We start from the raw sequence: 20256 nt of genomic DNA on the forward strand, positions 1-20256 counted from the left end.
GGAAATTCAGGATTGCCCAATACTATGTGTGACATAAATCGTGTGAGTGCTGTCTGTGTCTCCTAAGCCTGTGGCCTGCTTTTTACCTGGGATCCTTCACACAGCCCCCCCACCCCCTCCCCTGCCCCCCATGAGCCACAGGGCTGTTTCTGCCGAACTCTGGCTGAGCCTCAAAGGGCAGACGTGTTTTGTGGAAGCAGAGTCCCTCCTGCAAAAATGCCAGTGTTGACCATGTTTGGAGTTAGCAAGCACCCGGATTCTTGTAGGGAACAGAGCTGGAGTAGACATGCCAGGGATGACGAAGATCACAGTCCCGGTGAGTTATTGATGGTAGAGTTATCTTGGAGCTGAGTAGCCTTGGAGGGGAACAGTGGAAAAGCGTGGACGGTTCTAACCTGGGGTGAGGGAGGGCTGGCTGTGTGGTAAAGAGGAGACTCTCCCATGACCTCATATCTGTAGCCTCTGTGGTGAAATGGCAAGGCATTTGGGGGAGGGGCACGATGTGGCAGAAGGCTGGTAGACTGTGTGGCCAAGCTTGGGAAGTGAGTTTTGGCCCCCTATTATCTTTTTTTTTTTGGTTTTTCGAGACAGGGTTTCTCTGTGTAGCCTTGGCTGTCCTGGACTCACTTTGTAGACCAGACTGGCCTTGAACTCACAAGGACCCGCCTGCCTCTGCCTCCCGAGTGCTGGCATTAAAGGCATGCGCCACAACGCCCGATGTAACCACCTATTCACTTAACCTTTCTTATCTTGCTTCCTGCTCCCCCACATACTATAACATAAGGGTGGGGATGGAAGCCCTTAACGTACATGAATTGTCCCATATGGTTCTTACCTTAACCCAGTAAGATTATTAGTCTCATTGTTCAGATGGGGAAACTGAGGCTAAGAGTGAAGGCCCCTAACAAGCATGTGTAGCAGGGGCTCTAGCCTAGCCAGCCCCGAGTCTGTTCTAGGGGTAGTGGCTGTGAACACCTGGCCTTTGGTAGACACCCATGTGGCGTCTGTCCCTTGTTCTCCTTGAGAGGGGACTGTTTCTGACCAATACCTCTTCCATCTCTACTCAATTCATGAAAAGCCTCTGAGCCTGGAGAAGAAAGGACTGCTCGGGCCTCCTGACTCTGCCTCTCGACCTGGACACCACCACCTGCAGCTGGACCTGTGGCTGCGATCTCTAGAGTTATTGCCTTTGGCTGGATTGCAGGACAGAAAAACTCTACCGAGGCCTCTAACGCTCCGCCTCCCCTCCCGCCCCCACTTGTAGTTTACTTAAACTAATCGCTTCAAGTCTACAGATATTAAATGGAGTTGGAACCCAGCTCTCTGAGGAAGGCTCCCACGGCTTTTCACTCTAAAGGGCGCTAAACGCGAAAGGGAATGAAGGAATTCATCAGTCTCCTCCCCACCCCAGCTGGGTCCGCTTTCTCCCACAATGCTTACAGTAGATATCTTGGAGTTTTGGCTAAGGGAGGTTCCTTGGAGTGGGGCGGATGTTTGACAGTCACATGAGCAGACAAAGTCTACTGCTCTAGCACTGGCTACTCGACTTGAAACACAAAGCCTGAGTGTGAGGACTGCATTGTCGGGCATAACTCCCCCTTCCACGTGGAACCTGGCAACTATCTGGGGCATTTGGGCTTTGACACACAGCCACTTATAGCTACCAGCTGCCCCATCTCCCCACCCCCGACCCCCACCTCCGGTGTGAAGATCTGCTGCTGTTGTCCATGGTGTGTCCCAGGCTCAAGGATCCTCAGTTAGGGCCCAGCCTTTCTTGCCAGCTTATTACACTCTCAACCTTTTCGGAGTACATAGCTTTATCTTTCTAGCTCCTCTCCTTATCAGCAGGGCGCCTGAAGGTCAGAATTCCTGCAAGATGCATCCCACATATCACACCCCCCCCCTCACCCCCGGACTCTCCACTTAAAGCCTGTTGGACATTCTGTGTGTGATTCTTAAGCAAGGAAAAGAAGGAAACAACTTTATCCATCATCTCCAAATGGAACTGTGGGGAGGAATAAACAGGAGCCAAGCACTGGGTGTCGCCTCCCCCCTCCCCCAAGCAAATAAGCCTGAGACCTGGCTCTGAATTACAGATGAGGACAGTGAGGCAGCCAGGGGCTAAGAGGCCAGCCTAAAGTTTAGTTCCCCAGTTAACTAGGGGCAGGAGGGCAAATGCTGTTCAAAACTTAAGGATGGTGAGGAGGAAGGGCCTGAGGTTGCCTGTGCAGTCCATCAAGGCAGTCAGTGTCAGCCATGATGGTCTCTGTGCAGCCAGGCCTTGTTAGAAACGGTTTCCTAGTTGGGTGTGGTCCCACACGCCTTTAATCCCAGCACTGGGGAGGCAGAGGCAGGCGGATCACTGTGAGTTCGAGGCCAGCCTGGTCTACAAAGCAAGTCCAGGACAGCCAAGGCTACACAGAGAGACCCTGTCTGGAAACCAAAAAAAAAAAAAAAAACCAAAAAAAAAAAAAGAAAAAGAAAAAAATGGTTCCCTTGGGTCAGCCCAACTCCTGCACGGCACCACCCTTGCCATACCCCCACCCACATTTATTCCTTTTATGGTACTATTTTCAAACCTCATTTAACCTCAAGTCGAAACATTAAAAAAGCGTCCCTTCCTTAGTCCTGAAACTGAGACCTGCATCTGCATTTCTGTTCTCTTCAAACCCCTCTTTATACTGCAATAATAAAAATGCCACTTTTCATCACAGAACAGGCTGCATGCCAAAATAAATAGCACCTTGGATTTCCTTGAAAAGAGAGCTTGGCTCAGTGCACAGCCTCACTGCCACAGAATTCTTGGACAATTCAACCTTACAAAGTCAAATACTTAGCCTGGTGGCACACCAAATAGCAGCCCTGCCGGTCCCCTCGTGATCACCCGACAGAGACAAAGCACTCTTTCCCAAGAGAAATGAATGCTTCCAATACCCAGGACGACCTTACCCCAGTGATGTGAGAACTTTCAGTATCCATCCCCGGACCCCCAGTTTTCCAAGAGGAACTGTTTCCTGTGTTAAGAAGCTATGATGGCTGAAGATGGGGTACCAAAGAAGTGAGGTGCACTACTAAAAGATTCTACCTGCTGAGTTCTCAGCCAGGATCACTTTGTACCCTTACCAAGGTGTGTGTGGGCAGAGGGTGGGGGGATGGGTGGGGGGAAGGGAGGAGAGAGGAAGAGGAGAAAGGAGAGAGGAGGAAGAGGACTCACTAAGGCACATATTATTGACACAATTGCATTAATTCCATTTCCATGCTTTTCTTCTAGTTTCTCTTATGTTTTTGCCCACATGGCAGCAGCTACGTCTGGGGTTTCTTGGAGAAGAGAGGCCTGCTGGGAAGCAAGCTCTGTATACATCGCCTTCCTCAAGAAGCCCTTCACTCACAGCCCAAGCAGGAAGGACTCAGCTCCCTCCCACCAGGCCGGCTTCAAGCTGCAGGAATGGGACTGGTAAGTTCTGAACAGCCCAGTCCACTTCCCAGCTGTTTGTTAAAGGTTGGTCAGGTGATCCGTGACCTCATTGGAAAATCAAATACTGACTTCCTTTTTTGCTCTCTGGAATAGGCAAAGCTGGGTCAGGAAAGAATTCACTGCTCAATAAGTTAATACGGGATCAGACAGGAAAAAGGAGGCTGCTCAGAGCCGTCAGCTACAAACTTTGTTCCTGGGGAATTGCCATTGTTTCAGAGGGGCACATCTTAAGGCACCCATAAAACACACAATCTTTTCCTGGTTGCCTCCGAATCTGGGAACTCAGGGCCTTACTTCCCCTTCCCCGCTTTACAGTTCGTGAGCAACACTGACTGGAACGGGGTGCAGTCCCCTTTGGACTGGAAACACTCTTGGTTTCACTGTCTCCTGAGCTCAGCTTCAGAAGCATCCTTCCCCTCCCCAACCCCCAGGACCAGCCACACTTGGATCTTCAAGTGAATTAAAGTCAAGCTGGTAGGGTGGGGGTGATGCTAGAAAGATGCCTAGTGAATTCCCAGGGCCAGATGGCTCCTGCTCCTGGTTTTTACCTGCTGGAAGGAAGACCCGGCATTTTGGCAGGGCAGAGTGCAGGCGCCAGACAGAGAAGAAAGTGATGGAAGAGACATGGCAGACAAGACCCAGAGTCCAGTCTAGAGTTGCTACAGCTCTCAGAGCAGAGGCAGGTGTGAGATGGGGCCGAATCTCTGCAAACCTGACACTTCTGATCCTATCAAAGACAGACAGGGGTAACACGGCCCAGCAGGGGCTCGGAGAGCATCAGTACTAGAGAGGCCTGAACCCCTGATACCACCTGGGCTCTAAGTGGCCCCTTAAGACATGTCACAGGCAGCTGCCTCTCGTATACATTAACTGAGCTCTTTTTTCCAGCTCAGATCAGGCTCCTGTCAAACTTGTGCTGCACTTGATGCTGGCACTGAGTGTCACCTCACCCTGAGCTGCTGCCTGCACCTCACTAACACACACACAGAAAGCACGCCTTTCCGTTCTGTGTCCCCTTTATCCCCCAACACCAATGCTTAGTGCAGCCAGGCCAGGGTCACGTATTCCTGTTGTACAGGTAAAGAAAGTAAGATGGATGGTCTAAGTGAATTACCTTGGGTCTCCCGGGAGTCAAACTCCTGGGGTGGAATGGAGTTCTTCTCGGTCTTTCTTGGAAGGTTTCCAAGCATCTTGCTTTACCTAGAGATGAACAGGCTTTCCAAAGGGACACAGCTACAGAATTGGCATTTTTTGCTTTTCAGTTGTTAAAAGTATTTGGTTAACCAAGATCACCAGAGTAGAAAAGGATTCCCAACATAGCTTGAGTGCTAAGGTTATATGAAAAATGCCCTGAGGAGCAAATTTTCTCTAGGATACATTAGAAAGGCCCTCTGTCCATCACTTCGGAATGGTCCAGAGGACAGCTAGACACACAAGACACTTCTGTGGAAAAAGGGATAAGAAAAGGCCCTTCGTTTGTCCCATGCCTCTCCAGCAAGTCACCCTCCCTACTGCTCTGTGTGACTGAGACAGATGCTGGCTTTCCCTTTCTCAGGACAAAGTGCTCCAAGTCCACCCTTGAGCTACAGGTGGACACAAGTCTCAAAGGCTGTCTGTGTGTCTGTCCTCTGAATCTCACATAGCTCTCCCAGGTACCTTTCCACCATACTCTTCCTGTCTGTCCTCTGCCACAGTGGCTGCCTCTGAATCTGTGTCCCTGACCCCCACCACAGCCTCCAGAAAGCATGTGAAGCGAATTTACCCGTGGCCACTGTGGATAAACACTGCCTGTGTGCCAGGAGAACACCTCTGCTCCAGGCCTCTCAATAAAATAAAAGGTGAATCTCAGAGGTAGGGGAGGGTAGAAAGGATGGAGGGAGTGGGTCCATCAAGGGTGCAGGGTTACAGTTAGATGGTCTGTGGTACAATAATGCATCATACATACTTAAGGAGATGGTGTTAAGTGTGAGCTGATTTTCCTGAGTTGACCACTATGTGATAAATATAAAAATCATGCTTCGGGGGCGGAGTGGGTGAGTGGGCTAGATACGGCTAAAGATACTAGCTGCCAAGCCTGACAAACTCAGTTTCGTTCCCACTAACCCCTTCGGTGGAAAGAAAGAGCCAACAAGTTGTCCTCTCACCACCACACAGATGGAGCACACATGCTCTAGAGCATGCTTGAATAACACACAGCACACACACACACACACACACACTTAAATCTTCAAGAAAAAAAATCAAATATTAAAAGTAAAGGGGGAAAATGGGTTGCTTAAGAGACAGCTCCATGGTTAAGAGCACTTGTTGAACAATCTTGAGGACCAGGGCTTGCATCCACACTGAGGTAGCAGAGTTATGCAAATGCCTGTAATTCCAGCTTCACCTTAACTCCTGCCTCAAATGATCTGAAGCACTCTCCTGGCCTTTGCACATGCACCTGTACACCTACACACACACACACATACACACACACACACACACACACGCTCACACACACACACACACGCTCACACACACACACACACACACACACACTCACACATGCTCACATTAGATGCATGCATATATGTGTGTGTGTGTGTGTGTGTATTATATATGTATGTATATAAATAAATAAACAAAACCAGTAGGAAGTGCTAGGCCCCTGCTAGCACCACTAATCAGCTTGCCTTAGCTATCAGGATAAAAGACAGACAGATGTAACTGGTCCTGGCGGCACATACATGCAAGCCAGCACTTGGGAGGAGAATCAGACCAGACATGGCTGAAGGGCAGAGATACAGCGTGTGCACAGGCACTTCTACTCTCTCCCTCTGGAGCAAAATGGTGCTCTGTTTTCTGGCCCTCAGCGAGACACCCATGCAGGCTGTGGGCTGAATGGCTGCATTACACACAAGAGAAGTCATCTGGTGTCTCTGTAACCCACCTAGTGCCCTCACTTGAACTCCAAGAGAGGAGCAGAGCAGGCAAGGTGACCCTCTTTCCACATGAGGAAGCAAAGTCTGTTCTCAGCGTTTCGGAGCTAAAACAAGGCCCTGCTGTGATGCAGGCCAGATTTCCTCCCTTCCAGTCCAATTCCCTTCCCATTAAACCACACAGCCCAAACCATGTGCCACCTTCTTTAGTAGTTTTTCAAGGCGCACGCCTTTAATCCCAGCACTTGAGAGGCAGAGGCAGGTGGATCACTGTGAGTTTGAGGCTAGCCTGGTCTACAAGGTGAGTCTAGGACAGCCAAGGCTACAGAGAAACCCTGTCTTGATAAACAAACAAAAACAAAAACAACAACAAAAAAGAAAAAAGAAAAAGAAAAAAGAAAGAAAGAAAATAAAAGGAAAGGAAAGAAAAAAAAGTGGGGAGGGGGCCGCTGGAGAGATGGCTCAGAGGTTAAGAGCACTGTCTGCTCTTCCAGAGGTCCTGAGTTCAATTCCCAGTGACCACATGGTGGCTCACAACCATTTATAATGAGATCTGGTGCCCTCTTCTGGTGTGCAGGCACACATGCAGGCAGATACTGTGTAAATAATACATAAATAAATCTTTAACAAAATAAAGGCATTTATTTAAACAACAACAACAAACAAACAAACAGAAAACTGCTTTCAAGGAAAGATCCTGAAAGATCCTCATTAATCATATAATGAGATGCCCTCCCATCTCCACAGAAACTGTACCAGGTGACAATGCTCAGATGCAAGGACAGTTCCCAGTTCCCATCCTATGAGCTTTGTTGCACTGTTTAGCTCATTCAGGCATATAGGGAGATTAAAAGCCTAACACAACTAAAGGGTCTTTAGTGTGAGCAGAACACAATCTGGCATAGAGTCTCCTCAGAAAATAAGCACACTAGTGATTATTATAATACAAATTCAATTGTGACTTCCATATTGTATTTAAAGTCTTATCACACAGGCAATTGAAAACGTAGTCATGGTTGCTTTATAGTAATCACTGCACGTGGTTGCACAGGAGAGCACTGACTTGCGCATTGTTTTGCAAACCCACTCCCTGACAGAAGTTTTATTCTGCACTCGCACATCAGCCAGAAGGTGTCCAGGGAAGCCACCGGTGTCAGACGGCTGCAATCCAATTGCACAGGCGTTCAGGAACGGTAAGTTAGGAGTCCTGCTGTGGGAGCTGCAGACCTGCGACCATTCTCCCGCCTTAGCCTCCCCGGCATTACATGTACCACCATGTCCAGTTTATATTATTCTAAATATTAACTTCGTATCAGATGTATTTGAAAATTATTCAAGCCGGTCTGTTGGATGCCTTGCTTATGTATGCTAGTTATGCACTCTACTGCCATCTATTTTCTTTTCCCTCCTTTCTCGCCCTTGTACTGTTGTTTAATTTCTCTTGATACACAGGAGGTTCCTTGATGTCGAACACTAAGCCTTCCTCTTGTTCGTGCGAGTCCTCTGTAGTGTGCATGTTTGTGTTTTGTTCTGGACAGGGTTTCTTGCAGCCCAGGCTGACCTCAGAGTTGCTATGCAGCCAAGGACGACTTGAGTACCTAATCTTCCTCCCAAGGGCTCGTATCATCGGCATGTGTCACCACTTTCATCTTCCCAGGCTCTTAAATGGGATCCTGGAAACACCTGCTTCTAAAACCTCTATTTCTCACAGCAAAGTCCAGGGGAAGAGGGCGAGAGGTCCCTAAAGAGATGTAAATGGATCCCAAATTCTGATTCTTAAAGGTAAATAACCTAGTCATGTGACTTTATTGGTACAAGGAATTAGAAACAAAATATGTGAATTAATTAAATACGGGCATTAGTAAACTGGCAGGGTTGTGGTGGCGCACGCCCTTCGTCCTAGCACTTGGGAGGCAGAGGCAGGCCATCTCTGAGTTCGAGGCCAGCCTGGTCTACAGAGTGAGTTCTAGGGCAGCCAGGGCTACACAGGGAAACCCTGTCTTTTTTTTTTTTTTTTTTTTTTTTTTTTTTTTTTTTGAGAAACCCTGTCTTAAAAAAAAACAAAACTAACTAACTAACTAAATAAACAAATTTGTCTGTTATAAGAATGCTAAGAACATTGACTATTCTGCGTGCGAAGAAGATGGCCTCTATCACCACCAGACAATACTGCAAAACTCCTGGGTATTCAAGGTCTGGAATTCCTGCCATTCTCAAAGACGATGTTTTGTTATTAGTGCCGAAGACCTTTTGTGCTTTTCTCAGCCATCCAGAACTCAATGAACACCCTTCCTGTGTGCAGGACTCCCTCCTTAGGAGTTGTGAGTCTCCAAGATTGAAACTGGAATTCACAGTGTCAGCCCACTTCACTTAGGACCCAGCCAAGTGGAATCTGGAGACGTCCAGGCCAGTCTCCCACCTGAAAGGCAGTGTCCAGAAGACAGACTACTGGGTCGTGACTTTGGGAGGCCAGAGGAGTAACTTCCTGCAGCTTGACATCCTTTTATGAACTCCTCTTCTGCAAGCTTGCTAGAGTGGGCTAAAAGCTTGCAACTATAACCCCCCCCCCCACCAGCCAGCTATAAGGCTTGGCTGTTAAATTAGTCTTTTAACTTCTGTTACTCATAAAATCATTTTAGGGAATTTTTGTTGATTGCTATCATGAGTAGTTGCTTTATCACCACTTTGTTGTTTTTCTCTTCCTCTTTAATCCATCATTACAATCCCCGCCCCTGCTGGACCATGGGAGTGAGTGGACTCATGAGACCACAAGGATTTTTGCTCCAATGCTGTGGGCTGCCGTCTAGATAGTTTGAAAACCACAACTTGGAGCAAATATTTCCCAGGAATTCAGCTCCACTTCTCCTTCCTGGGTCCCTTCAGTGGGAACATCTCATGGGCAGAGACTGACACCCTCCCGATGGTGGGGGTGGGAGGCACCTCTGCAGCTCTATGGGCAGTTCCCCAGCCTAGCATGACTGGTTGGATAGAATCCAACTGAAACCTTCTGAGGCACTAGCATGGATGCCTCGCCTGAGCCCCAGGTGCAGGCTGTTCAGAGCTTTCGTGGGCTGTGGCTTCTGCCTTCTGGGTTGGGAGGAAGGTTTTTCTTGGCTCCAATATACACAGCCCGCCCACTCAGGAATCAGTTTATACAAAACTGAAGATGAAAAGTGATCCCCAGATATCTGCGAGGGGCCAATACTGTTTGTTTTGTTTTGTTTTCTTTAGTTGCATAACACCCTGACTTAGCCTTCTTTAAGTTCAGTGTGCAGAGTAGACGTCTGCCATGTGCATCAAATAAGGATGATGGGCACTTACTTTCAGCAACACGTCAGCTTAAGGAACGGTGGGTATCATCAGAGGAGATGAGCCAAAGAGACAAAGGGCTCTAGAAACTTCTATCGATTTGAATGTTTTCTGGAAGCAGATGGGGCTCACTCAGTGTGCCATCTGGCAGTACACGAGAAGGCTGGGTACTGTTCTGACCTGGGTTTTGTTTTGTTGTGCTTAATGCAGGTGTTTCAACGTGTTTCTCAAACCTCAGGGGTTGGAACTTAAGCCAGGGCAGCGGTCTTGGAGAGTGGGACCTAACAAGAGGTTAGGGGTCACCAGGGCTATGCCCCCATGAGTATATGGACGGTATGCCTTGGGAGAGGGTTAGCTGTTGAGAGAGTAGGCTCACATAAAAAAGCAAGTTTGCCCATTACTTGCTTAATTGCTTGTCTCTTTCTCTCCTCTCTGTGTTCTTTCACAGGGTTAGCACAACACTAAGTGCCTCTGGAAGTGCCAGCATCGTGCTCTGAGGCTTCCCAGCCCTAAGAACAATGAGTCAACTAGAGGCCCATTCGTGAGAAATTACCCACTTTCAGATATTCTCTTACCTAGAATTAATTATCTTAGAAAACAGACTAAAATTAGTAGTGAGGTCACTAAGGAAATATGTTTCTGGAAGTCAGCTCAGAGGCATCATGCAACGACTGGACATATACCATGGTACAGGCTGACTTTCTTTTTTTCAAGACAGGGTTTCTCTGTGTGGCATTGGCTGTCCTGGACTCTCTTTGTAGACCAGGCTGGCCTTGAACTCACAGAGATCTGCCTGCCTCTGCCTCCTGAGTGCTAGGATTAAAGGTGTGCGCCACCACCTGCCGGCTCAGGCCGACTTTCATTAGACCTCTCCTTACATCTTCCCTCAAGCCACACTGCAACTTCTTTCAAGTCAAAGGCCTCTCATCCTGCTTCTGCAAATCTTTCCCAGCTCCAGCCAGGGCTTTACAAGTGGTGAGTGCCCATCCGGGACGGTGGACATCAGCTTCATTTGCTAATGGGGATACTGAGGCCCCATGGCACATGTATGTTATACACAGCTAAAGTCAAAATCTGCTTCCTCAGTCCCCTGTCCAGTGTTTGCATTAGAAGCTCATGCTGTGGTGCTTGCTTGCCTTGTGCTTTGTTTGTTTAATGTATACCAGTGCTATGTTTTCCATGCACACCAGACGAGGGAATCAGATTCCATTAAAGATGGTTGTGAGCCACCACATGGTTGCTGGGAATTGAACTCAGGACCTCTAGAAGAGCATCCGGTGCTCTTAACCGTTGAGCCATCTCTCCAGCTCTGCCTTGTGCTTTGAAGGACAACTGACTTGGTAGTTTCTCTGAAAACAACATGGCTGGCATTCCCAGTTTGCAAATAGAATAATGGAGCTTTCATTGTAGTGACTGCTTGCCAGAAAACTGCTCATACTCCCACTGGTGACCTTTGCTTGCAGCCTCTGGCTACAGAGACAGCACCAAACACAATAATAAAAACAGCTGCCAACGTCAATTAAGCGCCTTCTCTGTATCCCATCCCTTACTTGTCCCTCCTCAACACCTGGGGCCCTGCAGTTGTGACTCCTCTGTAAACGAGATAAAGATGGCTGCTTCATGATCCAGTCCAAGCTCAGTGCCGTGTTCAAAGAAACAGCAGCTAAGCAGATAAAAAATTAACTGGAAGCAATCCAAGCCTTCGCTGCAGTCTCCAGAGAAAATACCGAAGGGGAAGAAGAGCATTCTTAGTGCAAAACAAAACTTCTGCTTTCCTCTGTGCCGTTCTGGGCGCCTTGTTCCAGTAGAGCAGCTGCTCCAGCCGCAGAGAGCTTTGTTCCCAGCATCCTCTGCGCATCGTCTCCTGGCGCCTCCATCACCCTCCTCCCTACCTGGCACAATTCACCTCCACCGAGTTCTCTCTGCCCTCTCCCCAGCAATCCCAGCGCTGGCTCCAGTGTCTGGGGCTTTATTCTCTGCGGATTTTCCAGTCTATGTAGTAAGAGAACAGCCATGAAGCAGGCTGGCCTTACATTTCCTCAGAAAGAAATTACCCAGAAGGCTTCATGGGTAAAGCTATGGCTACTCACAAAGAGTTCTATTCTGCATCATAACTGTTCAGTGGTGAGAGAGCTAAGGCTTAAGCATAACACAAATAGCTTACATGGTTATAATAGTAACTGTTATGTGCATACTGCCCTGTACAGATGCTTATATAACTGGCTAGTGGTCATATTAAGTAGGTTATATCCTTCTCAGGGCCTAGACCTAGTAAGAGGCAGGGTTTGACCAACTTCATGGAGCAAACTTTTTGTTTGTTTGTTTGTTTGGTTGGTTTTTCGAGACAGGGTTTCTCTGTGTAGCCTTGGCCATCCTGGACTCACTTTGTAGACCAGGCTGCGAGTGCTGGGATTAAAGGCATGCGCCACCACGCCCGGCTCTGTTTGTTTTGTTTTGTTTGAGACAGGGCTTCTTTGTGTAACAGCCCTGGCTGCCCTGGACTCACTTTGTAGACCAGGCTGGCCTCGAACTCACAGAGATCCACCTGCCTCTGCCTTTTGAGTGCTGGGATTAAAGGTGTGTGCCACCACACCGGGCTATGGAGCAAGCCCTGAAGCACAGAGTGGATCCTTTGGGTTCCAGTTTCTGTAACTGTCTGTGAAACAAGTTGTTTGGAGCCTAAACCGAAAGAGAAGAAACCAAACATTAGCAATGGTGGCTGGAGAGATGGCTTAATGTTAAGAGACCTGGATGCTCTTCCAGAGAGAGCCTGGGTCCAATTCCAAGCACCTACATGGTGGCTCATAACCGTCTACAACTCTAGCCTTCTTCAGCATGTGGTACACTGACGTATATATAGGCAAAGCACCAATAACAAAAACTAATACATTGTTTTTAATTTTAAAAGATCAACAAAGGAAGCAGTCTAGACGTGGATTTTATCATAGCCATGCTCACTGGGTATCAAGTGACTATTAAAATATAAATATTTTCAGGGCATGCAATAGGTCCATAAATACATTTATTTGCCAAGGAGTAGAGTAGGAAAAGTGCAGTCTTACTTAATCAATAAAATACAATTTCAAATAACCTTCAAAGATCCCAGGGAGACTTGGGGTGTTTTAACAGCTATTTAACAGCCATTGAGTTACACAGTCATCAATTTTAACTACAATGTTATTTGCAGGACCAGCATTCTGTCAAAATTTCCATTCCGAAGGCATATTTTTGAGACAGAAACAAGGGTTTTGGGGTTGCCAATTAATTTTGTTTGCCTGTCACTCACTGAGTTGTATAGAGCTGGGATGACAACATCCATGGTTCCCGCCTTGTGTAACTACAGAGACCTACCTCCCTGCCTGTGAAGCATTTCCCCCACAGACTCAGATGCCGCACTGCAGCAGCTGTCCAATCCTGGCCTGCCCTGGCTGCACATAAAAGCCAGGAGCTACCCCAAGGCCATAGCCCCGTCCCGCGTTCAGCCCTCTAGCTCTGATGCACCACAGTGTGAGCATGGCTGGGTGGAAGGACTCGGGATTGGCCTCTCTTTAACCCAGCCTTCCCTGTGATACCTCTTCACTGGCTGCTCTGCTTGCTTGCTTCTTGGGACACGGCTTGCTTCATAGCCTAGGCTGGCTCAAGTTTCCTATCTTCTCGCCTCTGTTTTCTTACTACTAGGATTAGAGGCATATGTCACCCTGTGTGCTTTTATCTACTTTACATCTGTTTTTGTATAATAAGTAGAATATTTGTTTATTATATTTATAGTATTAATGCTTATTTTGTATAAATTAAATCTAAATTGCACGTATGAGAATAAATAAGAAATTTTGTTTTTATCTCACTTAATATAATGATTTCCAGGTGCATCCATTTTTTTTTCCTCTTGATTTCATTTTTATGGCTGTATAAAATCCCTCTGTGGGGGGCTGGAGAGATGGCTCAGAGGTTAAGAGCTCTGGCTGCTCTTCCAAAGGTCCTGAGTTCAATTCCCAGAAACCATAGTGGCTCCCAACCATCTATAATGAGATCTGGTGCCCTCTACTGGCCTGCAGATGTTACATGCAGGCAAAACACTATATACATAATAAATAAATAAATAAATATTAACAACAACAAACCTGCCGAGTGTGGTGGTGCATGCCTTTAGTCCCAGCACTCCGCAGGCAGAGGCAGGTGGATCGCTGTGAGTTTGAGGTCAGCCTGTGAGTTTCTTTATCCATTTATCTATTGATAAGAATCTAGGCTGGTTCTATTTTTTTAGTATTATAACCAGCACAGCAACAAACACGAGGCATGTCACTTTATATTCTTTTGGGTATATACCCAGAAGTGGTAAGGGCAGGTCATAATGATGTGTCTATGTCTAGTTCTTGAGAAACTTTCACACTGATTTCCAAATGGGTTGAACAAACTTACCTTCCTCCTTGCAATGAATAAGTGATCTTTCAATACATTTCACTAGCATCTGCTGTCTGACTGGGGTGACAAGGAACCTTTTTTTGTTGTTTTGCTTGTGGTTTTTGTTTGTTTGTTTTGTTTTGTTTTTCAAGACGAAAATCTCTCAGCACAATTCTAAGTTCCAGAGTTTGGCAATGACTTGCCGTTGAGCAAGTCTTTCTGCCTTCTGACCGAGCTCCCCAGCTATAAGATGGAGTTATAGGTAACTCATTACCTAACACTGTTCATAAGGCCACCCTGCTGTTTTGTGTATCCAGGTGTTCATGTGCGTGTGCTTGTGGATGTGGAGGAGAGACAGGCGTGCCAGGTGTTCCCCTCTGTCGCTCTTCGCCTTACTATTTTTGAGACAAGCTCTCCCACTGAACCTGGGGCACACAGATTTGGTAGGATTAGCTGACCAGTAAACCCAGGGGTTCCTCTTGTCTCTCTATCCCCAGTGCTAGGACTACAGGCCTGCGGAGTCGGCGGCACACCCAGGTATTACGTGGTGCTCAAGATCCAAGCTCAGCGCCCCATGCTTGCACAGCAGGCACCATTCTAAAGGAGCCATCTCCCAGCCTGTTCCTGTTGTCTGCTTATTAGAGGCTCTCTCTCTCTCTCTCTTTCTCTCTCTCTCTCTCTCTCTCTCTCTCTCTCTCTCTCCTTCCCTCCCCTCCCACTCTGCTTCTGTATTCAGGTACGTTCTCACTACATCACCCAGACTTTCCTGGAGGTCATTCTGTTGCCCACATTGACTGACCTCAAACTCAAGGCAACTCTCCTGCCTCAACCTCCCAAGTGCTTGGGATTCCCGGTATGATCTACCACACCCAGCTACACACCCATTCTTAACACCGTGTTGTTCCAGGGAAGGAGGAAAACAGTAGGCACTCAATAGTTGTTGGTTGCTTTGTCCTTGTTTATGGAGAGCTGTGTACAGGCCAAGCAATAAACTGTTGTCGCTTACTCTTGCCTGGCACTGTCCTCTGCCAGTACCGTACGTCTTTCCTATGTGGAGATTTAGAAGCCAACACACAGACAGGTTTAGAAAGTCAGTCACTGTCACAAACACCACACAGGACAGAACTGATGAAGTTTTACTAGTCAAGTCGCTTCAGTCCAGAATTGTCCAGAAGGGCCTGGCTTGAGGGAAGCTGGTGGCTTAGAACAGGGAACCAGCAGGAGGCAAACTTCAGATGCTAAGGTGGAGAACAGGCATGGGTAAGGCCTTCAGCCAGTAGAGGTCAGGGCCAGGAGAAGGAAGAGGGCCATGTGCCCAAGGTCTTCAGACCCCTGGCAACAGGGGGTGGAGCTAAAGCGAGGAAGACTGCATGCTCTACTCTACCACAGGGTTGACCCACAGCCATGCCCCATGAGGATATGCTGGTTGTGTCAATTAATCCTTGACAAGATACATTTTGAGGGTAGCAAGTGGTTTGAAACTTGGTTTGGTCTGTAGGATGTGTTAGACTCCATGAGAGATTATCTCTTTGGAGCTATTCTTCTTTAAAAGAGGGAGCTACGGCTCAACACAGAAGAACAACCAGACCATTTCCCTTGGAGCACCGCCAGTGCACACAAGGCCTCCTTTTCTTTGCAGTTGGCAGGCGCTTGGCATGTGTGTGTTACCCACTTGTGTTCTGGAGCACCAAGACCTCCGCCTACAAAGCCAAACATAAAGGCTGCCTTCACCATCGCCCTTTGGAGCATGTGGCCCCTGCAAGTCCTCCTCCAAAGCCAGGGACGCCCCAGGGGCCAGGTCTCTCTGATTACTGTTGGAGATAGTGACGATAAGGTTGCCACAACTCATGAGCCGGGAGTCAAGCAGCTGAGCAGCAAAGGCCAGTCTCCAAGATGTGCACTCGCACCCATCTGTCTGAAACAACGGGCCAGACATCGGGCCAGGTTCTGTGGGCTTGCAGAAGAATAAGAGGGGTTTCTTTCCTTTGAGCAGTCCAGTGTCCCAGGTGGAAACTAGAGACTTAAATAAGGACTTCTGGTGTGAGAAGGGGGCAGGTAAAGCTTCAGAGAGATTCCAGAGAGGGGACAGACCATCGCAAACTTGACCTGGCCTTTGAATGATGAATAAGAGTTCACCAAGCAAATGGGGCCGAGACGAAAACCCGTGGCAGCTTCAGGTGATCACATGCCTGGCCAGCATGCTGGGCAGCAGCCAGTGATGGAGAAGGCAGGGCTGGAAGTCTGCTCCGGTTGGTCCTAACTTCTTTAGCAGGAGAGGAATAAGAAGGAATACAGGCCTGGGGTGAGCGAAGCATGGCCCCAGATGCTAGGCTTTAGAGAATGAGTGCTCAACAGATACGCACAGTCTCAACAACCGGTTTTGGGAGGGAAGAGAAGGAAGCAGTGAGTCTGCTGAGAAATTTGGCCAGACTTAGAACTCTTCACTAGACACTCCTTTTATTGTTGCTTGTCAAAAGAACAGCAGCAGTATGTTTAAATGTTATTTGTATTATTGTGTGTGTGGATAGGTACGTGCAGGTAGGAGCATGCCATAGCACACCTGTGGAGGCCAGAGGTCAGTTCTCTCCTCCCACTATCTGGGTTCTGGGGATAAAACCCAGGTTTTCAGACTTGCACAGCAAAGCCCGTTGACCCACTGAGCATCTCACTGACCCAACGGCAGCTATATATGAAATACAGGCCTAGGCATATAACCTGTTACACCGCTGGCAGTTTCCTCCGTGTGCCAGCTTTGCCCTCCTGAATTGCTTTTAGCCTTGTCACAGCTGGGAAGACGCCTCTGGTGATCTCTCTGCCTTGCCAAGCAGCCTTTATCACGTATGGAGAACACCATAAGTAGGTTCGGAGCGAAAAGGGATACAAACAGATTGGTGGAGTGTAAGCACTGGCCCAGCCTGTATAGATAACCAGCCCAACTCTTACATCTCACTGAAACTCAGAGGAAGGAGTGCGTAGAGCCTGTCCAAGTGTAGCACGTGACACCCACCAAGGAAAAGTGATTTCCCGGTAGTCAAGAGAAAGTACTCTACCTCTGGGTGGAGACATGTAATTGTCTCCTCGGTTAAGACCAATCACCTAGCACCCCTCAGGAAGGTAGATGCGCCTAATCCTATGCTAAAGAGATGGGAGGAATACTTATTCCTTTAATGAAATAATGTAATCCTGCCCCCAACTCTGTCCCTAGATCAGTCTCTACAGAGCTGCTGTGAGGGTCTGTTAGGTCTGCCCACAGTTCTGAGCTCGTCCTCTGTTTCTTCTCTTCTGTTTCCTGGTCAGAGCTTAGGCACGATTTCCCTGGTGCTTTAGACTCCTCTGCTCTTTCTCTGAAGCCCTCTTCCCCACTGTGTGGCTGCTTCCAACTGCTCTGGTTCCTCCCCACCGTGTGGCTGCTTCCAACTGCTCTGGTTCCTCTGCGATTCTCCATCTTCCTTCTCCATGAAGCAGCTGAGATTCCATCTTGCCCGCTTCCATCTTGAGGTTTTACTTTTTAAACACTAATAACATGGTCTCTGAGCTTTCCTTTGAGTTCATTCTTAAATCCTTTTGTGATGGAGACTCAGCAGCTGGGTGCTTTTAGTCATTTTATTTCATGTTTAAAAAAAAAAAAAAAAGCCGGTGGCATCCCAGCACTCGGGAGGCAGAGGCAGGCGGATTGCTGTGAGTTCGAGGCCAGTCTGGTCTACAAAGTGAGTCTAGGACAGCCAAGGCTACACAGTGAAACCCTGTCTCAAAAAACCAAACAAACAAAACACCAAACAAAAAGAAAAAGGAAACCACACACAGGGAAAGTGTTGCAAATGGAGTATTGTGCCCCAGTTCAGGTTAAATCCACTCCTGGATATGGTGGTGTCAGGAGTGGGCTCTGGCGGGTGAAGTGGAGCCTTCTTGATTGCCACTAAGCCTCCTACAAGAGTTTCCAAGAGCTAGTAGGACCCACCGGGTCCTGGAAACCTACAAGAAGAACTTTATGACAGGCAGATCTGGGTCCTGGGGTCCTCCTCAAACTAAGGCACCAGCCAAGGAGAACATAGGCATTAAACTTCGAACCCCTACCAAGACCTAGCCGACGATCATGATATTCTCCACCGTTGAGTGGAGAGTGAGATCTGACTCTCACATGAGCTCTGGTGCCCCTTTTCTGACCATGTCCCCTGGATGGGGAGGCCTGGCGGCACTCAGAGGAAGGATAGCAAGTTACCAAGAAGAGACTCGTTATTCTAAGAGCATATATAGGGGAAGGAGGTCTCCCTCAATCACAGACATAGGGGAGGGGAGAAGGGGAGAAGTGGGAGGGAGGGAAAAATGGGAAGAAACAGGGGAAGGGCTAACAATTGAGATGTAATATGAATAAAACAATAAAATGAAAAAAAAAAAAGAATTTCTAAGAGCTACCTTGCCCTTCCCACATATCAAAACATACATGGAGAAGATGCCTTCGGAGAGCCAGGAAGTCACCAAGCCTGTCACACCTTTGACGTTCAGGTTCTACAGCTATCAGAAGCAAACATTTTTGGTTTTTAAGCCACCCAGTGTATGTCAGATTGTGACAGCAGCCCAAGTAGACCCAGCCAAAGGTTAAGATGATTTCTACACATCAGCAACTGGAGGGGCCTAAGACTGGAAGCCAGAGGCTCTGGCCGCAGCAGAGGGGAAGAAGACGTTGAAAGTTTGTCTTTGGCAAGGAAAAGCAAGATAAAGAGACACCGGGTGGCAAAGATGGGGGTGTCTAAGCCACAGGTGAGGGGTCCGGGAGGATCTGGGAACTTGTGGAAAATAGCTGAGGGTTGTACCAGGCAGTGAGGAAAATGGGGCTGTTGAGTGGTCTTTGGGACAAATATGAGTGGGACCATGTAGCAGATGAGGCCAAAGGGCACAGATTTCATACATATCTATCTTGTTGTCCTGAGTTAGGGAAATGGGGCAGTGAAGTTCAACCACAGGGGAGTGGGGGCAGGGGGGACGGACAGCAGCTCTAGGGCACAAAAGAGATTCACACAGCAAAGGAGAGAATTGGGAAAGGGGGGTATTTTTTAAATATCTTGCCATACACGCCAACAGGCAGGATGGCAAGGACAAGCATGTAGCTGAGTCATGTGATATTTGAGGTCTGTTGACTGGTTACCTTACCCAAGGCATTCATTTGAAGAGAGGCCCAAGCTTTCCAATACTTACAGGAAGTCAGTGTATTGACTTCCTGTGCCTACAGCACTAGACTGTGGCTAGCCTAAATAAAATGCTCCACAGGTGGGCTTCAGAGGCTTAGCATGAAACACTAATGCTCTCTTAACATTGAGTATCCATCAAAACATCTTGGACATATTGTGCTAAATGTACTTACAATTAGTTTACCTGTTGTTATTTTCCGTTCTATTAAGTGCTTCAAATGAGGCCCAAACTATACTGCAGTTGGCAAAAACTGGTCTTTCAGTCAACAGTGATATTAAGTTCAGGCTAAATGTGTGAGGCCTGTATGACCACTTAAGCAGGAGCTTCTATGAACAGAACTCACAGCTCTTCTGAGAGAAGGGGCTAGAGCTGGTGAGGTTTGGTAGGAAATGCCTAGAAGGTCCACGAACTCCGGTGACCACAAAAACTGACCTGGATCCACTTCTGATTCAAAATTGACTTTGGTGCCCTGGCTCTGTAGCAGGTCATTCACAACCAACCTCCCCTACTTCCCTACTCATCCTCATCCCCTATCCCCCTCCCCCTATCCCCCTCCCCCTATCCCCATCCCCCCTCTGTCCCCCATCCCCCCTCCATCCCCCTATCCCCATCCCCCTATCCCCCCTCTGTCCTCCTATCCCCATCCCCCATCTCCCTATCCCCATCCCCCTACCCCCATTCCCCTATCTCCCCCCAGCCCCTCCCCCCATCCCCTTATCCCCATCCCCCTTCACCTCCCTGCACTCTGTTCCCACCATTGACCTGACTGCTACCCCCTCCACTTGTTTCTGTCAGTCTCTCCCAGAGCACCAGTGCCAAACATATCCTGCCTCCCAAAGAATTTCCTCTGGGGCCAGTGAAATGGCTCAGTGGGTAAAGGTACTTGCCACCAAGCCTAATGACCTGAGGCTGGGTCCCAGAACCCACATGTTGGAAGGAGAGAACCTAGTCCCTCAAATTGTCTTT

General features: G+C 48.0%; 1 protein-coding gene across 1 annotated transcript in view; it reads right to left on the reverse strand.

The window, feature by feature from the left end:
• Positions 1-16039, reverse strand: part of Kank4 (KN motif and ankyrin repeat domains 4) — a 47892-nt gene extending 31853 nt beyond the window's left edge. Inside the window, exon 1 of the mRNA XM_051156827.1 lies at positions 15835-16039. Coding sequence (XP_051012784.1) covers positions 15835-16039 — 205 coding nt within the window. The remainder of the gene's footprint in view (positions 1-15834) is intronic.
• Positions 16040-20256: the final 4217 nt, after the last annotated feature.

This window comes from Acomys russatus, chromosome 2, assembly GCF_903995435.1.
Source record: "Acomys russatus chromosome 2, mAcoRus1.1, whole genome shotgun sequence".
Classification (NCBI taxonomy): domain Eukaryota; kingdom Metazoa; phylum Chordata; class Mammalia; order Rodentia; family Muridae; genus Acomys; species Acomys russatus.